Source organism: Lepidochelys kempii, chromosome 6 (assembly GCF_965140285.1).
Source record: "Lepidochelys kempii isolate rLepKem1 chromosome 6, rLepKem1.hap1, whole genome shotgun sequence".
NCBI classification, from domain to species: domain Eukaryota; kingdom Metazoa; phylum Chordata; order Testudines; family Cheloniidae; genus Lepidochelys; species Lepidochelys kempii.
The window spans coordinates 53,303,657-53,323,651 of NC_136385.1; the positions used below are offsets into that span (position 1 = coordinate 53,303,657).

Sequence of the window (19,995 nt, forward strand, 5' to 3'; positions counted from 1 at the left end):
AAAGTTTACACTGCTGTTGCCTATGCTTCCACCTGCTCTGTGAATAAATAAAGCTTCAGTCTTCAGGGCTGTCTTTCTAGCACCTTTCAGTAGCACAAAAAGAAGGACCAAAAGAAACAAATGAATTCTTCAGCATGGATTAGGAATTGGTTTTAAGATTCCTCATTGGCTCCCTTTGCAGCCAGTACTCATGTAATGGAAGGGGAAGGGTGTAAGCGAGTGCTGTCCTCCCTGATTAGCTGGAGATATGTCCCCTGCTGTTGCCTGCCGTGCCTCTACTAGTTCCTATTTTCCTTTTCCTGAGGGCATGTCTACAATTAAAAATTACAGCTGTGCTAGTTTGTTAGTCTCTAAGGTGCCACAAGTCCTCCTTTTCTTTTTGCGAATACAGACTAACACGGCTGCTATTCTGAAAGCTGTGCTACTGTAGCACTTCAGTGTAGACATGACCTGTGCCAACAAGAGGACTTCTCTCTTTGGCATAGGTAATCCACCTTCCCAAGAGGTGGTAGCTAGGTCAATGGAAGAATTCTTCCAGCAACCTAATGCTGTTTATGCTGTGGATTATGTCAGTGTAGCTATTATCTCTTGGGTGTAGATTTTTCACATGCCTGAGAGACATAGCTATGCCGTTGCAAGTTTCTAGTATAGACCAGCCCTGAGTTTCCTAAGTGGGGAGATATACATGTGTCTTGAAGGCTGCTTACAGCTGGATGCAGAGTTCAACACATTGCCACAAGAGCAGATGTCTTATGCAGAAGACAGATTAGTTCAGCCGTACACAGAGATTAATAGATTTAGCCAGAATTCTTGGTTGGTGTGTGCATGCTAGTTTCTGGGTCGTGTGTTGCTGATTTCATAGTGAAATAAGATTTCCCTCACCCCCACTGTGCCGATACTATTCTTCCTGCCTATTTGTGTCAGCAGGCAGCTCCGTCTAATCTGCTCATTACTGTGTTTGGTTTTTATATTAGTTTAGAAGAGTAATAGACATTTATGGTGCACCACTCAAAGTACAATTCCTAAGGACATTTACCTGTGAGAGAGATCGTTATCAGTGCATAGAGACCCTAGACAGACAAACTGAGCTTTCATTTTACCAGCATTAGTGAGAAGTGACTGGAAAGCCAGGCTGAGCATCTGTGAAAGCAAAGGGGGTGGTGAGGTTGTGAAATTCTCCAATATTGCATGGTGCACAGTCGAGCCAGAGCATCAGGAGATGTGTGAACCCATTAATCATTGGAGGGCAGCTGCCAGCTCTCTGACTTTAATTGCGGGCCTTCTAATATTTAAGCTGATTTTGTGGGGTAAGGGGCGCTGTTAGAGAATTTCATTGCCCACGCAATGAGGTGTGAACTTAACTCAAGTTTGCCGAGTGACTTTCAACTACTGGGGGAAATAATGTTAGCACCATTTTCCTTCAGAGATTGCTGTCTTGGCAGCATGTTTAGATTTTTGTATTTTTCTCTCTCTCAATTTCCTGTTGCCCAGGCCCCCTATCTCAATGATTTACAATCTGCTGCATTTTTATTAAAGATTCTCATGGAGGGAAACTGCTTTGGAGAGAGTTGCTTTTCAATATCCCTGCCCTGAGAAGGGGGGTGAGAGTTGGGAGGGAAACAGTTACTTAACAGGGAGAGGTGGTTCGGGAAGTGTGTATTTAAGAAGAATGGTTGAAAGTGTATCTTATAAATTCCACCCACTTTCTAATAAAAGAGGGTGCCAGACTATATAAATCAAAACACCTGCCTGGCCCTCAGGACTATGTGACTTTGCACTACAGCCAAGCTTTTCAAGAAACCCAGCTGCATTGTTGCAAGCAAAATAGGGATGCACCCCCTCTCCCTTTTTGTTTTTAATTGAACAGAAATTGAGCCCTGATTTGTCATTCCATGCTCTATATAATTTTCTCCTATGATTTTTTTAAATGGCGGTTCTGTGGCATTTGATAACCTAGTGCTACCACCTGGCTAACCTGTATTCCCAAGAGTATGCAAGACAATGAGCCTTGAATCTAATATTGCACCGATGTTACACCAGCCTTTCTTTGATTTCAGTGATGTTACTCCTGATTTTACACTGGGGTAAGTGTGAGGAGAATCAAGCCCTGTGGATGCAGCTTGCAGGTGTATAGCTTGTACACCTGTTACAAGGTGCAGCCCTGTGTCCAGAGGAAGGCTTCTTTGCAGGTCATCTGTCACACAGGGGGAATAATTCATTGGTGTATTGTTTGCGTGGGCTCTCAGCTCTTTTCCCATCTCTGTTTTATTTGATTACAGAGCTGATCCTTTCCCTCCTGCCTCTTCTTCCCAAGGAAACGGGCGATATGATGACAAGGACCCATCGTCGGCTAACGGGCCCTGCTGAGACAAGACGGGTTTGGCTGCAGTGGAGACATTACAGGTATTTTTCATTTCCTCATCAACTGCTACCTCTTAAATTTACAACACAGGTAAAGGTAGGAAGGAGCATGCTCCTCCAGTGACCTCCCACACCCAAGTGATGTCAGGGAACTGACTGAGCAGGGATAAGGCCCGCCTGCTATGAATAGAAGGACAAGCTAATTTATTTTGGTTTTTACATTGCACCCCTCACCATGTATCTGAGCACCTTCTAGGGATACATTAAGCAGTGTGACTGGCCCATGTTGCCTTCTTCAGAAGAAGGTACGGTCTTTGAAAATCTCCGTCTAAGGCGCTATGTTATCTAGGCACTCAAATCCCATTGAATTTCAATGGGATTTGGGTGGCCTAATTTCCCTAGGAGCCCTTTGAAAATCTCAGCTTTAGCCAGTATGTGCTGGGTGAAAAAAGTCTCGAGCCCAATATGGCAAACATGTCATTGGTCCGATGCTAGTCTGGGGATCATCTGTTCACCATGTTTACTCACCTTGCCCCCATTTTATATTCCATCTCTTGGTAATGCTAATAGATTTTTCTTAAGTTATAGTAAAGTTGATTCATGTGCTGGGAAAAGGGCAGCCCAGATGTGGTTGATTAGTCATATTTTCTTTAATCTATTTGGATTTTCAGCCCATGTTCAGTAGTAAAAGCAAAGGGGAACAATAAGATCTTGCTTTAGGTTTCATACCAGTGGAGTCCAGGGATGCAGTTCAAACTCTGCAAGGCTTCTGGTGGGAGTCTTTCACAAAAGACACTTTGTTCCCTTTGGGACAGATACCACCAAAGAGTAGAGTTTATTTCGTAATTATTTTTCTAGGGTCTCACTGTTTCCAGCTTGCTCACAAATACTTCACATAGAGATTTGCTTGGAATGGCACGAAGGGGGACCGACACTGACGATTTGCTTTCTATGCATGACATGGCTTGCCCTGTCTTCATGAGATCTTTCTTGTTCCTAGGATACACTTGCTTGCCTTAATTTATGGGGCTAGTTTCCCCACCCTCCCATTTGGCTGAGATTTGTTTTGACTTTCTCACTAAGCTCCTTTCTGTGCAGGGGCAAAACCACTAACAATTAATTTAAGTGAAATGAAAATACCGTCCTTGTGCTCAGGTAGGGTCTGGGCTGCTGCAACACACTCCACCTGCTCAGATGCAAAAGGAACCTCATGTTTTGTTCAACAGGAACCCATCTGAAGAGCAGAGCGCCACTTGTGGGAGCTCCAGAGGAACTCTGCTCCCATCAGTGTAGTTTGAAAGATGTGGACTACAAGAGTGATGGCATGTAAACTAAGGAAAGGAAAGAAAAGAAATGACTCACTAGATCAGACCAAATATCCACCTAGTCCCCTCTCCCGACAGCAGGTAGTTCCAGATGCTTCAGAAAATGACATAACTTCTCCGCTCCCCTTGTTCAACAGTGGCTATTAATAATGGAAAATAATCATAATTACTCATAGCATATGAATAAATGTTATCAAAGCTAATGAGGGATACCACCTATTACTAATAAAAAGGAAATTTGCCTCATTCTGCGGTAACATTCCAAGGGTTGTGGGGAAGGGCAATTTTTTCCTGACCACTAATTTGTGCTCTGAAGCATGAGGATTGATTGCCCTTGTAACTCACCGTAGCAGGTGTCATTGCAGGTATCATTCTTGTTCATATGTATGTAACATTTGGATTCTTACTGCACCGTTTCAAGTTGAGAAGAAAATTTAAGGCTGCACAAATTGCTCCCCAGAAACATTATTACCCAAGGGACTAAAGGGGAAATCCAGTGTTAAAATCTATGTATCTTGTAGGCCCCTTGCTTCTTAGTGGACTGGATGCATCTTCCTTTAAACCAGTAAAAAAGATTGAGAGCAGTGGAGTCATTTAGTTTCATTTAGTTTTTCACGGTGTTACTGCACGCAATGAGCTCAAAGTCTGAGCTGGACAAAATCTCCAATTTTCTGCCCATCCCCCCGTGGGGAAGATCAGTGATCAGGTCCCAAGCTCTTTTGGCTTGTGATGGGCTGGGAATACTATGATAGACAGTCAGGGGAAGGGGGAAATAGGATTATGTGGCTCTATAGAGAGCCACAGTCCCTGTCTTCAGATGTTAATGTCAAACAGGGGAATGAGCAAAGTAAACTAGTCAGACTACCTAGTGCCCTCCATAAAGGGACTGATGGCTCAGGGGGTTGATAATGGGATTTACTTCAAGGTCCCTGGTTCAAATTCAGCCCAGATCAGTAAAGACTAATAGTGGTTATCATCCAGTGACTACTATATGGCTAATGGAAAAAATGTTTCAGCCTCAGCCCAGCTCCTAGAGAGCAGGTGTCCACATAATAAAAAACTGTCTCCATTGGTAGGTTTGTCTACAATCGTAACAGAGAAGCTATGTGTTGAATAAGCAAGACACTGAACTTCCTTCTCATCCCTTGAGGTGGCTCAGTCAGGACTGAGGCACATTAATAGAACTTGTACACAGTAGCGCTTACTCCGGTATAACTTAAGTTGCTCAAGGTGTGGAAAAGCCGCCCCCCTCTCCCCCCTGCCTGTGCCGTATCTGCTTTGTGGGTGGATGGATGGATAGATCAACTCCGTCTCCGAAGCTGTCACTCTTGCATTTCCAGCTAGCACTAGATCATCTTAAACTAGATGAACAAGCCCTTTGGGATGTCAGTTGTTTCAAGAGCATCCTTTTGAAGTTAAAGGTCCCGGAAATTTATTTTTGGTGGAACCACTGGTACAGCCATATACATTATGAGTTAACGTTTTAAACTCTGTCCAGTGTCAGTTGCATGCAGCTGAGCTGGTATTTGTCTCCTCTTATTAAAAAGTTTAGGCGGGGTAGAAGAGCAGTCGTGTAATACTTTACTTATCACGTACAGAAAATGTAATCTGGCCCCTAGAATCTTCACTGCATCTGTATTTGTCATTACTGGTCCCAGCGATTTTACTAGTAATGAAATAGAAAGAGCACAAGTAAGAAAGAAACTAGACAGAAAGTGTGACTCTTGATCCAAACCGATGGAGGTGGATTCAAAGAGCTGATGATTGTGTGGGCTGATGATCTCTGAGGGAGGAAGAGATAGGAGAATGTGTTCTAAATGTGACTTATGGTAAGTGGACAGGTCATGGGATATAGAGACTTTGTAAGCTCTTCACTTGCAATGTAGCCTAAGTCCTAGATACTAAAATTTGTTACCAGCTAATGACTGTTCATTGGTCTATGTGCAGTGAGTTGGAGAATCTCAATCCAAGTTCTCCTATGGACAGGTGTCCACGTCACAAACTTGGCCCCACTATAACTAGTCCTAACTGCCCCCCTTGTTGGCAATCTCCATAGAGTGCCCAAGGATTGAATATGTGATATTCTCTCCTCCATGACCTGGTCGTCCAGAATCCCGTTGAGACATGCCAATGGTGAGAAGTTGGCCAAATCAGACACCTGAAAGGTGTATAGTCATCTGGAAAGGTTGAGCACCACTGCTCTAAATGACAGAAGGAGAAAATGTTCAGGGTTTGATTGTGTTTAATTCATGTAGGCTCTTACATTCGAGCTGGGGAGACCTATTCATCATCATGAGCCATACATTTTCCACCTGTAGATCACCTGCCATTTCCCTGCTGTTCCCTTACTAACAGGAAAATCTGCTTTTGCTTCACAGAAGGATCCTCTCCACACAGACTCCATGTGATGCTGAGCATGCAGGAAGAAGGTCTTAAGTCACACAACTGCAGCAGAAGCAGCAGCAACCGTTTCCTCCCTTTACTTTGCTGTGTCTTTGGTTCTCCTAGATAAAAATATGATCCTTCCACGCACCTGTCCTTTGGGAACACACTTACTGTCACGCCTAGCGACATATTTCCCGAGCCGCCTTTTCTTAGGAGGACAAATATCCTGCAAAGATATGACACTGGGGAACCAGTAATTAAAATGAAGAATGCAGTACAGTAGAAAGTAGAAATATGAGTCTAAAAGCCACACTGGAGTTTTTACTGATGGGGGTTATTGAGGACTTCAGTTTAATAATTCAGTGCAGCTAAGATTAATAAATGATATGAAGTGGAAATGGTCTTTCAAGAAGAAGGATTGGAGTGGTATGTTAACAGTTTAATTTAGTGTGTTCTGAAAAATGCTGCATGAAACCCTGTATAATAACTGAGCACAGTCCTAAGATTTCAGAGCCTTTGTAGTGGGGGAGAATGTGTATCATGAATGATATTTATGCCTCATGAGTGAGGCTGTCTGAGCACAGGCTAGAGAGTCAGGGATCCCAGCTCTGACACTGGCTTCCCGTTGGGCTTCCATCAAGTCTCTTCATCTCTCTATCTCAGTCTCTCCACCTGGAGCATGGCATTGGCTTTCATTTTCCAGGACCAAGGGCTGCCACAGGGAACTCCCATAAAGCGCTCATCTTCAGGTTTCCCACTTGTAGCAAATCACAGCCCCTGAGCACTTGATATATTGTCATTCCCTTCCACCCCTTCTACCATCTTTGCTCCATCTGTCTGTAATGTCAGTGAATTCCAGCCCTGCTTAATGAAAGGGCTTCAGGAGACATAGATAGAGGTCTATGCAGCTTAGAGGCTCATCCTGCCATCACATACTACAGGTCATTGGCCCAGATCTACAAAGGGACTTAGGTGCCTAAATACTTAAGCATTAGGCCAGGGGTTTGGGGGGAACAGTCGCCTGGTGGATATGGTATCCAGCAGGGAGGTGGGAGACCCAGAATCTAGTCCCCCTGCTCCAGTGAACTTTTAACTTATACAAAGTGGAACAGGTTCAACAGGAGAGATTACAAGAGCCCCTTCCCTCCCCCATTAGACTATTCCATAGCTCAGTGGTTAGAGCACTCTCCTGAGAAGTGGTTGTCCGTGTTCAAATCTTTTCACCCCCACAGGCCAAGGAAGAAATTGAACCTGTCTCCCCCACATCCCAGGTGAGTGCTCTAACCATTGAGCTAAAAGTTATAAGGGAGCTACATCCTTTGGGAACAATGAAACTGTCATCCAGTATGGGGAGGCTCGTGAGAAGAGTGAAGAGATCCTTCTGAGGAGCTGTGAGCTCACTCCTGTGAAAGATAAGAATACCTACTAACCATGCCTCATTCAGGTCCCTGATTCATCGAGGTACTTTTAAGCAGTGAGCGGTCCCTTGACTTCCTCCTCCTCCTCCTCCTCCTCCATGTTCTCCCATTCCTCACTCCAGATGACTCCTGGCCAGTGTTAAACTGATTAGTTGATTACCTTGCTACTGTAGAGAAGATTTGGGGAAAATCTTATTTCCTGGCCATGCTTCAGATCTTTGTATATATTACAGCCATATTGCTGGGGTACAAGTGGTCTAATGAATTTACTGTCCGGGATGTGGGATGTCAGAGTGTGCATGCACATGTTACCCTGGCCGCCTCAAACGTGCACATATATTCTCCAGGTACCTCTTGCGCTATCATACGTTTCGTTTATGCCACTCAGCTTGTTTAGTTTTGACTTAAAAACAAACAAACCACAAAAACTTCTGCTTTCATTTTTCCATTTTTTTCCATTTTTTCCATTAATTATTATTGAAGAACTGGGCCAAGTTCACGCTGATGTAAGCCCATCCAATTCCATTGAAGCCAGTGGAGTAATCCTGCTTACAGTAGTGGTGAATTGGGCTCCGTGAGTTCAATGGTATAGATGGAATTTAGTGACTTCCTAAGGTACCGTATAATGTATCAGTTTCTAGAATAGCTTGAAATTGAATATCAAGGTTTGGGAAACACCTTGGGTTACTCATAGGTACACAAATAGCAACATCAGTGGAACCAGGCATGTGAATAAGGGAAGCAAATGTGGCCCTGAATCTCTAAACAACAGGACACACCCACTAAACAGGATTGTCACAAATCTCAGAAGTTGCACAAGATTGTTTTTATTTAATTTTTTTTTTTAAACAGCTCCCGGTGGGAGGTTGTTTTTTTCTCCTCAGCAGCACAGGGTTTTGCAGGCTACACCATTTAGATAGATTTCAAGGGAAACCGATATTTTAGTCACTGAGTGAAACATTTTTACTTCCTAAAATTTAAAAAAAAAAATCACAATTTGCATAAAAATAAAGACCATCATTCAGAAACCTGTTATATGAAACTCAATAATCCAGACAGAAAGAGGTACTGCAGTATATTTTTGGAAAGGTTTCTGGTCTCTTTTGCAGTCTCATGCTGTCTAGGACACCTGGTAAAAACTTGAAGCAGGGAGAGCATTAAATACAGAGCAATGGCTTGTACAGAATGACCCGTGATTTCTGTTTTATACATTTGATCAATTTAAATCCTGTGATATTTCCCATGATTGCTCCAGCAGCTTTCCATAAACTACACAGTGCCATGTTAGTCCTTCAGCATAAGAATTACATTGTTCCCATATTATTCTTAAACCATACTGTGTAAGGGCAGATGTATTATTCAGATTGGATTGAATTATGTTTTGATTTGACACGTGCTGCAGTACTCACAGAAATACCAAGTAAGCCTTTATCAGGGGAGCAGGTAACAGCTTCTGTAATGAATCAGGAGCTGAATAAGGGTGACTGGTTGCTATCCAAACAGAAGCAAAAGTTCCTATTTAGCATGGCTCATTAAAATGATGGTGCACCCAAGTGGGTAATAGCAGCAGCAGAAGAGATATCCTGTAGGTATCAGGGCATTGATACAACTACACTGGGAGGAAATAGCTGAAATGACATTTAATTCTCACTGCTTTGCTCCCTAAACTCCCTGTGTTTTAAACGAATGCCTCTGCCACTGGGTTGCAAAGATGGACAAATCAAAGTACTTTGTGGACATTAATTAATCCTCACAACCTCCCTGTGAGATAAATGATTCTTATCCGTATTTGACAGGTCAGGAAACTGAAGCATTAAACAGCTAAGTGACTTGGCCAAGGTCCCTCAGTGACAAAGCAGGGACTAAAACCCAAAGCTCCTGATTCCGTCTCATTTTCTAACTACTACCCAACAAGATCCTTCTTGTGTGATTCTCTTTCCTGCTGTTCACGTTAATAGGAATCTTGCTGTATCCTGCCCTGAATGGGTAGTAGTTAATGTCTGATGTAGTGTTTAGAAAAAACACACAGCATCTAGGCCAAAGGATTAAAAATATGAAACTCATGGACATACTGGAAACTCAGCTGATGTTACTATGAAGCACTCTTGACCCTCCAGATGGTGCTGTATATATTTTACATAGACATAAGTCTTCTCCATACTCTTGTACCATTGAAGCCTTAAATATAGTTGCAGGTATTTTTCTCCAACCAAGGAAAGCCTGGCTCCTATTTTTGCTGAAATGCATAAAGCTGAAAGACACTCCTATCAGTAAGGCTACTTATATAAAATTCCCTTTGCTGCAGTTCCTGCAACAGAAACATTGTATTATAATGGAGATTTCAACTCCTGTGTTGCACAGCTCTTGGGCAAATCTGTCTTCCTCATTTAGCTTTGGGTCCCACGAAGGAGGATGATGGGAATGCCAATTAATCTCCATAAAAGCCACAAATCAAGCCCTGTCATAACTAAAGAGCGCTCAATGTGGTGTCATCATTACTTACCTCTGGGTGAACATGAGAAGCAGGGCGCTCAATCTGGGCCTAATTGCAAGTGTCACAAATTACTTGTAGTTGAGAGATTGGCTCATTAGTTGAGAGCCTTTTGCACTGGGAGGCCCAGAAATTCTGATGCAATGTGGCACTGCAGGAATGGAGTGGGAAGAAAACATGCTTCTGAATCAGTAGAAATCACAAACATTAGGACCTCTCTTCATGTCTCGCTGTGCCACTCTGATGGTTAGCTAAAAGAGAAGAGGATTCCCTGGGTAGAGCCTTCTCTACTACAGTCCAGATTCCACAATCTATCTTTATTTAGGCCCTGATTCTGCAAAGCTCTTCAGCATGTACTTGAGGTTAAGCACAGGCTTAAGTCCCATTGAAGCTAATCATGTATTTAAGTGCTTTATGTAGAAACTACCACTGATTAATAACTGCTCTTGTTCAGTTGCCAAATGTTCATCACACAAGCCACAAGGGAAAGCTATTACATATGACTGCCTCTGGGCTTATTGAAAATTAATACAGTTTGCAGTTTCTCCATGAAAAATGGCATGGCTATTTTTTTTTCCCTTTCCAGATCTTTGATCAGTCAAATCGGTTTCCATGCATTTACTTTTGAGGATGAGGCATGCTTTGAGTATGCACCTGGAAGTCAGGAATTTGAGTTCTAATTCCAACTTTGGCCTTAGGCACAGCATGTAACCACTCTGTGCCTCAGTTTCCAAATCTGTAAAATGGGGTTAATGATACAAGGGTGTGGTGAGGATTAACTAAATTCTGTTCAAGTCCTTTCAAGAGGGATAACTACTGTATGTAAATATTTGGTTTGCTTTTTGCTACCTAAGTCTTTTCCTTTCTTCAGTCTCTTTAGACGAAAATCATACATGCCACAGGCTCCACAGAGTGAAGCTAATTTTTTGATAATATTATTGTTTTAAAATCCTAAATTATGCCCAGTGGCTGTTATTTTAATATAGTCCCAGGTTAATTGGACTGGAACCATATGTATATTTGGCAACAAAGTATAACTAAAATGTTCTCTCTTTAGTTATTGAGAAAATAATCTGCTGAATGCAAAGAGTCATAACTATGGTCCCTGTCCTACAATCAGTTCTGTACAGGTGGACCTCAGTTCCCATGCTGACCCCTTTTGATGCCAGTTGATTTACATGCACAAGCAGGGATCCACACTACTTGATCCATTTGCAGGACTGGGCTCAAATCGTGAAGTCCGGCCTTGCTTTTCTCAGTCCTTTTTCAGGCAAACATTATCAAAGGGGACTTGCCTGAAGCAAGACTACATTTGTGGGTGAGGACTTCAGGACTTTGAACTTTGGTGAGGGCAGATAGGTGCCTCAATGGGAATTAAGTACCTAGGTGCTTTTGAAATTCCCACTAGGCACCGAAGTGCGCCTTTATGTACCTAAATGCCTTTAAAAATCTGGCCCCTATGCAACTCACATATACAGTGTTCATTGGGGGGAAAAAAGAGAATTACATCCACACACAGGGTCAAAAGGGACCTATCTGCATCTTTAGGCACTTGGGCACCTAACTCCTGTTGGTTTCAGTAGGCATTAGGAACCTAAATACCCTTCAGGATCTGTGTCTTAGGGTATGTCTACACTACAAAATTAGGTCAAATTTATAGAAGTCTGTTTTGTAGAAAGCGTTCTTATATAGTTGATTGTGTGTCCCCCCACACAAATGCTCTAAGTGCATGTAGTCGGCGGAGTGTGTCCACAGTACCGAGGCAACCATCAACTTCCGGAGTGTTGCACTGTGGGTAGCTATCCCACAGTTCCTGCAGTCTCCGCCGCCCATTTGAATTCTGGGTAGAAATCCCAATGCCTGATGGGGCTAAAACATTGTCGCGGGTGTTTCTGGTTACATATCGTCAGGCCCCCCATCCTTCCCTCCCTCCCTCCGTGAAAGCAAGGGCAGATAATCGTTTTGCGCCTTTTTTCTTGAGTTACCTGTGCAGACGCCATACCACAGCAAGCATGAATCCCGCTCAGCTAACCGTCACCGTATGTCTCCTGGGTGCTGGCAGACGCGGTACTGCATTGCTACACAGCAGCAGTTTATTGACAGCAGACAGTGCAGTATGACTGGTAGTCATCGTTGACGTAGTCCTGGGTGCTCTTTTAACCGAGCACCTACGCAAACATGGGAGTGACTCAGCCAGGTTATTTCCCTTGTTTCGGCTCATGGCGATTGAGTCCTACCGGCAGTGCAGTCTTTTAATCAGCAGCCAGCAGAAGATGATGGCCAGTAGTCATACTGCACCGTCTTCTGTCGAGCACCCAGGAGATGATGATGGCTAGCGGTCGTACTGCACAGTCTGCTGCCAGCAAGATGTATAAAGATGATGGAGTGGCTCAAAAGAAGAAATAGACCAGATTTGTTTTGTATTCATTTTCTCCTCCCTCCCTCCCTCTGTGAAATCAACGGCCTGCTAAACCCAGTTTTGAATTCTATCCTTGAGATTTTGAGTTCTGTCCTTGAGGGGGCCATTCAGTTTCTGGCAAAGCCACCCCCTTTGTTGATTTTAATTCCCTGTAAGCCAATCCTGTAAGCCATGTCGTCAGTCGCCCCTCCCTCCGTCAGGGCAACGGCAGACAATCGTTCCATGCTTTTTTTCTGTGCAGACGCCATACCACAGCAAGCATGGAGCCCGCTCAGATCACTTTGGCAATTAGGAGCACATTAAACACCACACGCATTATCTAGCAGTATATGCAGCACCAGAATCTGGCAAAGCGATACCAGGCGAGTAGGCGACATCAGCACAGTGACGAGGGTGATGAGGGCATGGACACAGACTTCTCTCAAAGCACGGGCCCTGGCAACGTGGGCATCATGGTGCTAATGGGGCAGGCTCATGTGGTGGAACGCCGATTCTGGGCCTCGGAAATAGGCACAGACTGGTGGGACCACATAGTATTGCAGGTCTGGGACGATTCCCAGTGGCTGCGAAACTTTCACATGCGTGAGGGCACTTTCATGGAACTTTGTGACTTGCTTTCCCCTGCCCTGAAGTGCATGAATACCAAGATGAGAGCAGCCCTCACAGTTGAGAAGCAAGTGGCAATAGCCCTGTGGAAGCTTGCAATGCCAAACAGCTACCGGTCAGTCGGGAATCAGTTTGGAACAGGCAAATCTACTGTGGGGGCTGCTGTGATGCAAGTAGCCAACGCAATCAAAGATCTGCTGATATCAAGGGTAGTGACCCTGGGAAATGTGCAGGTCATAGTGGATGGCTTTGCTGCAATGGGATTCCCTAACTGTGGTGGGGCCACAGACGGAACCCATATCCCTGTCTTGGCACCGGAGCACCAAGCTAGCGAGTACATAAACCGCAAGGGGTACTTTTCAATAGTGCTGCAAGCACTGGTGGATCACAAGGGACGTTTCACCAACATCAACGTGGGATGGCCAGGAAAGGTACATGACGCTCGCATCTTCAGGAACTCTGGTCTGTTTCAAAAACTGCAGGAAAGGGCTTTCTTCCCAGACCAGAAAATAACCATTGGGGATGTTGAAATGCCTACAGTTATCCTTGGGAACCCAGCCTACCCCTTAATGCCATGGCTCATGAAGCCATACACAGGCAGCCTGGACAGTAGTCAAGAGCTGTTCAACTACAGGCTGAGCAAGAGCAGAATGGTGGTAGAATGTGCATTTGGATGTTTAAAAGTGTGCTGGCGCAGTTTACTGACTCGGTCAGACCTCAGCGAAACCAATATTCCCACTGTTATTACTGCTTGCTGTGTGCTCCACAATATCTGTGAGAGTAAGGGGGAGACGTTTATGGCGGGGTGGGAGGTTGAGGCAAATCGCCTGGCTGCTGGTTACGCACAGCCAGACACCAGGGTGGTTAGAAGAGCACAGGAGGGTGCGGTGCATATCAGAGAAGCTTTGAAAACCAGTTTCATGACTGGCCAGGCTACAGTGTGAAAGTTCTGTTTGTTTCTCCTTGATGAAACCCCCCGCCCCTTGGTTCACTCTACTTTCCTGTAAGCTAACCACCCTCCTGTCCTCCCTTCGATCACTGCTTGCAGAGTCAATAAAGTCATTGTTGCTTCACATTCATGCATTCTTTATTTATTCATCACACAAATAGGGGGATAACTACCAAGGTAGCCCAGGAGGGATGGTGGAGGAGGGAAGGACAAGGCCACACAGCACTTCAAAAGTTTAAAACTTTAAAATTTATTGAATGCCAGCCTTCTGTTGCTTGGGCAATCCTCTGGGTTTGAGTGGCAGGGTGGACGGAGGCCCCCCCACCGCGTTCTTGGGCGTCGGGGTGAGGAGGCTTTGGAACTTGGGGAGGAGGACAGTTGGTTACACAGGGGTTGTAGCGGCGGTCTGTGCTCCAGCTGCCTTTCCTGCAGCTCAGCCATACACTGGAGCATATTAGTTTGATCCTCCAGCAGCCTCAGCAATGAATCCTGCCTCCTCTCATCACGCTGCTGCCACCTTTCAGCTTCAGCCCTCTCTTCAGCCCACCACCTCTCCTCCCGGTCATTTTGTGCTTTCCTGCACTCTGACATTGTCTGCCTCCACACATTCATCTGTGCTCTGTCAGTGTGGGAGGACAAAATGAGCTCAGAGAACATTTCGTCGCGAGTGCGTTTTTTCCACCTTCTAATCTTTGCTAGCCTCTGGGAAGGAGAAGATCCTGTGATCCTTGAAACACATGCAGCTGGTGGAGAAAAAAAAAAGGGACAGTGGTATTTAAAAATACACATTTTATGGAACAATGGGTACACTCTTTCATGATAAACCTCGCTGTTAACATTACATACATAGCACATGTGCTTTCGTTCCAAGATCGCATTTTGCCTCCCCCCACCATGTGGATAGCCCCTCCACCCTCCGCGCCCTCCCCCTCTCCACCCCCCGTGGCTAACAGCGGGGAATATTTCTGTTCAGCCACAGGCAAACAGCCCAGCAGGAACGGGCACCTCTGAATGTCCCCTTAAGAAAAGCACCCTATTTCAACCAGGTGACCATGAATGATATCACTCTCCTGAGGATAACACAGAGAGATAAAGAAAGGATGTTGTTTGAACGCCAACAAACATACACTGCAATGCTTTGTTCTACAATGATTCCCAAGTACGTGCTACTGGACTGGAGTGGTAAAGTGTCCTACCATGGTGGACGGAATAATGTTGCCCTCCCCAGAAACCTTTTGCAAAGGCTTTGGGAATACATCCAGAAGAGCCGTGAATGCCAGGGCAAATTAATCCTTTCACATGCTTGCTTTTAAGCCATGTATAGTATTTTAAAAGGTACGCTCACGAGAGGTCCCTTCTTCACCTGGCGGGTCTGGGAGGCAGCCTTGGTTGGGTTCAGGGGGTACTGGCTCCAAGTCCAGGGTGAGAAACAGTTCCTGGCTGTCGGGAAAACCGGTTTCTCCGCTTGCTTGCTGTGAGCTATCTACAACCTCATCATCATCATCTTCCTCATCCCCAAAACCTGCTTCCGTGTTGCCTCCATCTCTATTGAAGGAGTCAAACAACACGGCAGGGGTAGTGGTGGCTGAACCCCCTAAAATGGCATGCAGCTCATCATAGAAGCGGCATGTTTGGGGCTCTGACCCAGAGCGGCCATTTGCCTCTCTGGTTTTCTGGTAGGCTTGCCTCAGCTCCTTAAGTTTCACGTGGCACTGCTTCGGATCCCTGTTATGGCCTCTGTCCTTCATGCCCTGGGAGATTTTGACAAAGGTTTTGGCATTTCGAAAACTGGAACGGAGTTCTGATAGCACAGATTCCTCTCCCCATACAGCGATCAGATCCCGTACCTCTCATTCGGTCCATGCTGGAGCTCTTTTGCGATTCTGGGACTCCATCATGGTCACCTCTGCTGATGAGCTCTGCATTGTTACCTGCAGCTTGCCACTCTGGCCAAACAGGAAATTGAAATTCAAAAGTTTGCGGACCTTTTCCTGTCTACCTAGCCAGTGCATCTGAGCTGAGAGTGCTGTCTAGAGCGGTCACAACGGAGCACTCTGGGATAGCTCCTGGAGGCCAATACCGTCTAATTGCATCCACAGTACCCCAAATTCGACCCAGCAAGGCCAATTTCAGCGCTAATCCCCTTGTCGGGGGTGGAGTGAGGAAATTGATTTTAAGAGCCCTTTAAGTAGAAAAAAAGGGCTTCGTCATGTGGAGGGGTGCAGGGTTAAATCGATTTAATGCTGCTCAATTCGACCTCAACTCCTAGTTTAGACCAGGGCTTAAATACCTTTGGAAATCTGGCTCTACATCCCTTCTGTGTCTTAGGTTGGGCTGTTAGACTTTAGACTTTGTTAGACTTTAAATATTTAAAACAACCCTCTTTAAAAACAACAATATCTGTAGTATTATATTTCAGTTACAAAGCTTGTTAAAAGGGGGAAGGATTTGCGTTTCCAAACTGGAAAACCAGACTGTATCACATGGGTTTGATTTTTGTTTTCAGGAGAATGCATACATTATTTTAATGTAAAGGACAAATCAAATCCCATCAGCTATTATTGACACCAGCATTATCACAAGGGAAATCATGCAGACTCCGTTTTAGCTTAGGATGAGCTTTGTAATATACATAATTCTTAATGAACTGGAAATATTGCTTTTTTTGCACTTTCTGGGCTGTGTGTCTTGATCCAAGTTCTGTTCTCCATGAGCATTATTTCTTAATGGTTTAAAGTTGCAGATGTTTCTTTGTTTGCCTAGACCAGTCCAACTAAAGAGGAAAAAGTAAGTCTGCAGCCTGAGGAGACTAGGTTGAGACTTTTGGAAGGCAGCAGAGGTAAATGGTGACAGTGAAGCAATCAAGTGGTCAGTCTTAGTTACTGGAATAAGAAAAAGGGATGAAATGCTACTTGAAGTTGATTGAGTCATTAGCAAGCTTTCAATATGACAAAAATGCTACTGCTCCTGTGGCAGCTAGCCTCGCTTGCCTTGTTTATTGCAGTCTAAGTATCGTCGTATGCATCCATAGTAGTTCTATTTCTGTCTGCAGAGAGTGTAACGGTCTCAGCCTGATGCTTTGCAGGCTGAACTTCTTAAAATTCGATTTTACTGGGATGAAAAGTAATAAGCAAGTTATAGATCAGATTTATAAACTCATTTATACAGCAAAGAGCTCGTTCCTGATCTCATTTATACCAATGTAAAGCCAGAGTAACCCCACTGAAGTTGATAGAATTTACACTAGTGTAAATGAGGTGAGAATTTGGCCCAGTATTCTTAGGCTTTCCCCATAAAGCACAGGACATTTTTAGTTCTGCAACGCTCAAGCCTCTTTATTCATGTTCCCATCTGCTGATTTGGTTTATGACAACACTAGCAACAGACAGTTTCCCTAGGGCCACATCAAAACTCTTTAAGACATCTGAATCTGAAGATTGGATGAGTGGCGGGAAACGCAGCTGACAATATTCACCCTCTTCTCTTGCAAAGATAATGAAATCTTTAAGATCTAGATAATGAATCTAGATAATGAAATCTTTAAGCAAAACAAATTGATGCAAAGAAATTCAGAGGTTTCTGGTGGGCTTAGAAACCATTACAGCAGCCAGCTTCTGGAAGACTGATTTAATTATACCAGTCTAAAGGGGCGCTGATCACTTGACATCTCTCCAGCCCTCAGATAGTCTTGGAACTGGACTGGAGAAATCATTTGAACGCAGTGGTGCTCATTCAGTATCCAATTTACCAGCACTAGGAAAGCATTACAATAGGATTGACATTATAAAATATTCCCTCTCCATGTCCTTTGTGCCAAAATCAGAGATGTAGTTCCTCCATAGACAGCTGTTTGGTTCCTTCCCTCTTATGCTGTGATTTCTGGCTGTTCCCTGTCTGCACTCTTGCAGCAGGTCGTATAGTGATATTTTGAGGGGACTGAAGTGTTGTGAAATATTTTTGCATGGCAGGAGATGCAGGTGAGTTGACTGGGTAAGAAAGATGTGGAAAGATGCCAAATTGACCAAAGACACCTGTATAGCCATAGGACAGCAGGAGGAACAGCGATGTAATTCCTCCATGCAGTCCTCCCTCAACTGACCTGCAGGGACTATATGTAGGGGGATTGAGTGTAGTTTACTCTCCAAGACCTGTGCAGTCTTCTGCCGCAACAAGGGCACCAACCATTGCCAGTGGACACTGTTCTCCTAGGAAGTGGATATGGGTCCATGCTCCATGTGCCATGGTGATGAGAGTTGGTATAAAAAACTAGGCATTGGATTATGTAGGAGACTGAATGCTGTCAGATGGTCACGACTGACCTAAGATGGATTTAAAGCATTGCCCTAAAAAGGAGGGGGCTCGATGGACCTGATTCTCAACCACCTTGCACCTTGTGTAGTCCCTTACACCTGAATAGAAGGTATATCATTTGGATGTAGTAGCATTTCATATGCACTTTACACAGGTGTAAATAATCACAGAAATCTGCACAGCAGAGACCCAAGATGCATATCCCTGTTACCATGCAGCCACCATTCTGCCATTACTTTAACACAGCAGTTCTCAAACTGTGGGTCGAGACCCCATTTTAATGGGGTCACCAGAGCTAGCTTTAGACTTGCTGGGGCCAAAGCCAAAGCCTGACCCTCACTGCCTGGGGCCAAAGCCATAGCCTGAGGGCTTCAGCCCTGGATGATGGGACTCAGGTTATAGGCCCCACGCTTGGGGCTGAAGCCCTTTGGCTTTGGCCCCTGCCTCCAGGGCAGTGGGGTTTGGGCGGGCTCAGGCTTTAGTGCCCCCTGTGGGTTGTGTAGTAATTTTTGTTGTCAGAAGGGGATCATGGTACAAGGAAGTTTGAGAACCCTGCCTTTGAAGCAAGCAAGCAGCAAGACACAACAGTCCAAATTGGGGCTTAGCAGCTGCAACATCCAGGAAACTCCACAAACCCTAGGTTAGTGCCTAGACTCCCTACACAATGCATGGGGAGAAACAGGTGCGTGAGAATGAGATCCACAAAAACCAGCATGGTAGGCAGGAAACTACCTAAGAGCAAATACCAACGAGAGGGATGTGCCCTAAGCACCCACCTCTCTCAGGGAGGGAGGCACTTACCTCTGCACCTCTCCACAGGTGCGATCTCTATTCTGGAGTCAGGCCCATAAGCCATTTCATGCTATAACAGCAGCAGCGTACACCTAATTCCACACATAACAGCTGAGTAGGCAAGCCTCAGAACCGTAAGCCCAGTGGGTAAAATACTCATTCAGGATGTGGGAGACCCCAGCTTAATTCCCCCACTCTGCCTGATGAGAAGGGATTTGATCCCGGCACTTCCACCTTTCAGGTAAGTCTCCTGCCCACTAGGCTGTGAAATAGTCTGAGGGTGGGGCTCTCTCAGTTTCTCGGGTTGAAGCCATGCCACTTTGTATAAATAAATATACATGTAGCCACAGAAAGAGTGAGACTGATGCTATCGTCCAGTGGTTCGGGCCTACCCATGTTCAAAGCCGTCCTCCACCTTCTCCTCAGGCCAAGGGGGGAACTAACCCAGCATCTTCCATATCCTTGGTCAGCACCTAAGCACTGGGCTAATGATTATAAAGGAGACCACCTTTTTCCTTTCCCCCCAGCCATTTTGTGTGGAGGTAGGCATGCTCACACCTACCATATTGTGCCCCACAAGTCAGATAGGTGGGACAATACCTGTCTTCACCTAGTTTGACAATGGTGCTGGGGTCTAGGCACAAGATAGGCAACTGGACCCCTGCTTTGGGCAGCAGTGCACATGCTCAGAGGCAGAAACTTAGCCACGTAGGGAACTGTTAGAAAAAAAATTAGGCCCCAAGTGAGTCTAGGTACCTATAGAATTGGGAGGCAGTAGAGCAGGGGTTTTATGGATCTTACTGGTGCCTAAAACTGGGACTTTGTGGATCTGAGCAACATTTATTCCCCCTTGCAAAGCTTATTTCACTATAGAAACTTCTATCCTGAATCAGCCAATACATCACCTAATCTGACATTCTGTCTCCAATAGAGGCCAG

At 44.9% G+C, this 19,995-nt stretch overlaps 1 protein-coding gene across 3 annotated transcripts in view; it reads left to right on the plus strand.

Annotated features, from left to right (window-relative positions):
- Nucleotides 1-14,078, plus strand: part of TRIM44 (tripartite motif containing 44) — a 105,397-nt gene extending 91,319 nt beyond the window's left edge. Inside the window, exons 5-6 of one of the 3 annotated variants that reach the window (XR_012159392.2) lie at nt 2,315-2,403; nt 6,065-14,078. Coding sequence is in view for 1 of the 3 variants with exons in the window: in XM_073347982.2 (XP_073204083.1) it covers nt 2,280-2,367 (88 nt within the window). In the remaining 2 variants the exon portion in view is untranslated. Of the gene's footprint in view, nt 1-2,279; nt 2,404-6,064 lie in introns of those variants that run through there. The other 2 variants (XM_073347982.2, XR_012159393.1) reach the window with 2 other exon arrangements.
- Nucleotides 14,079-19,995: the final 5,917 nt, after the last annotated feature.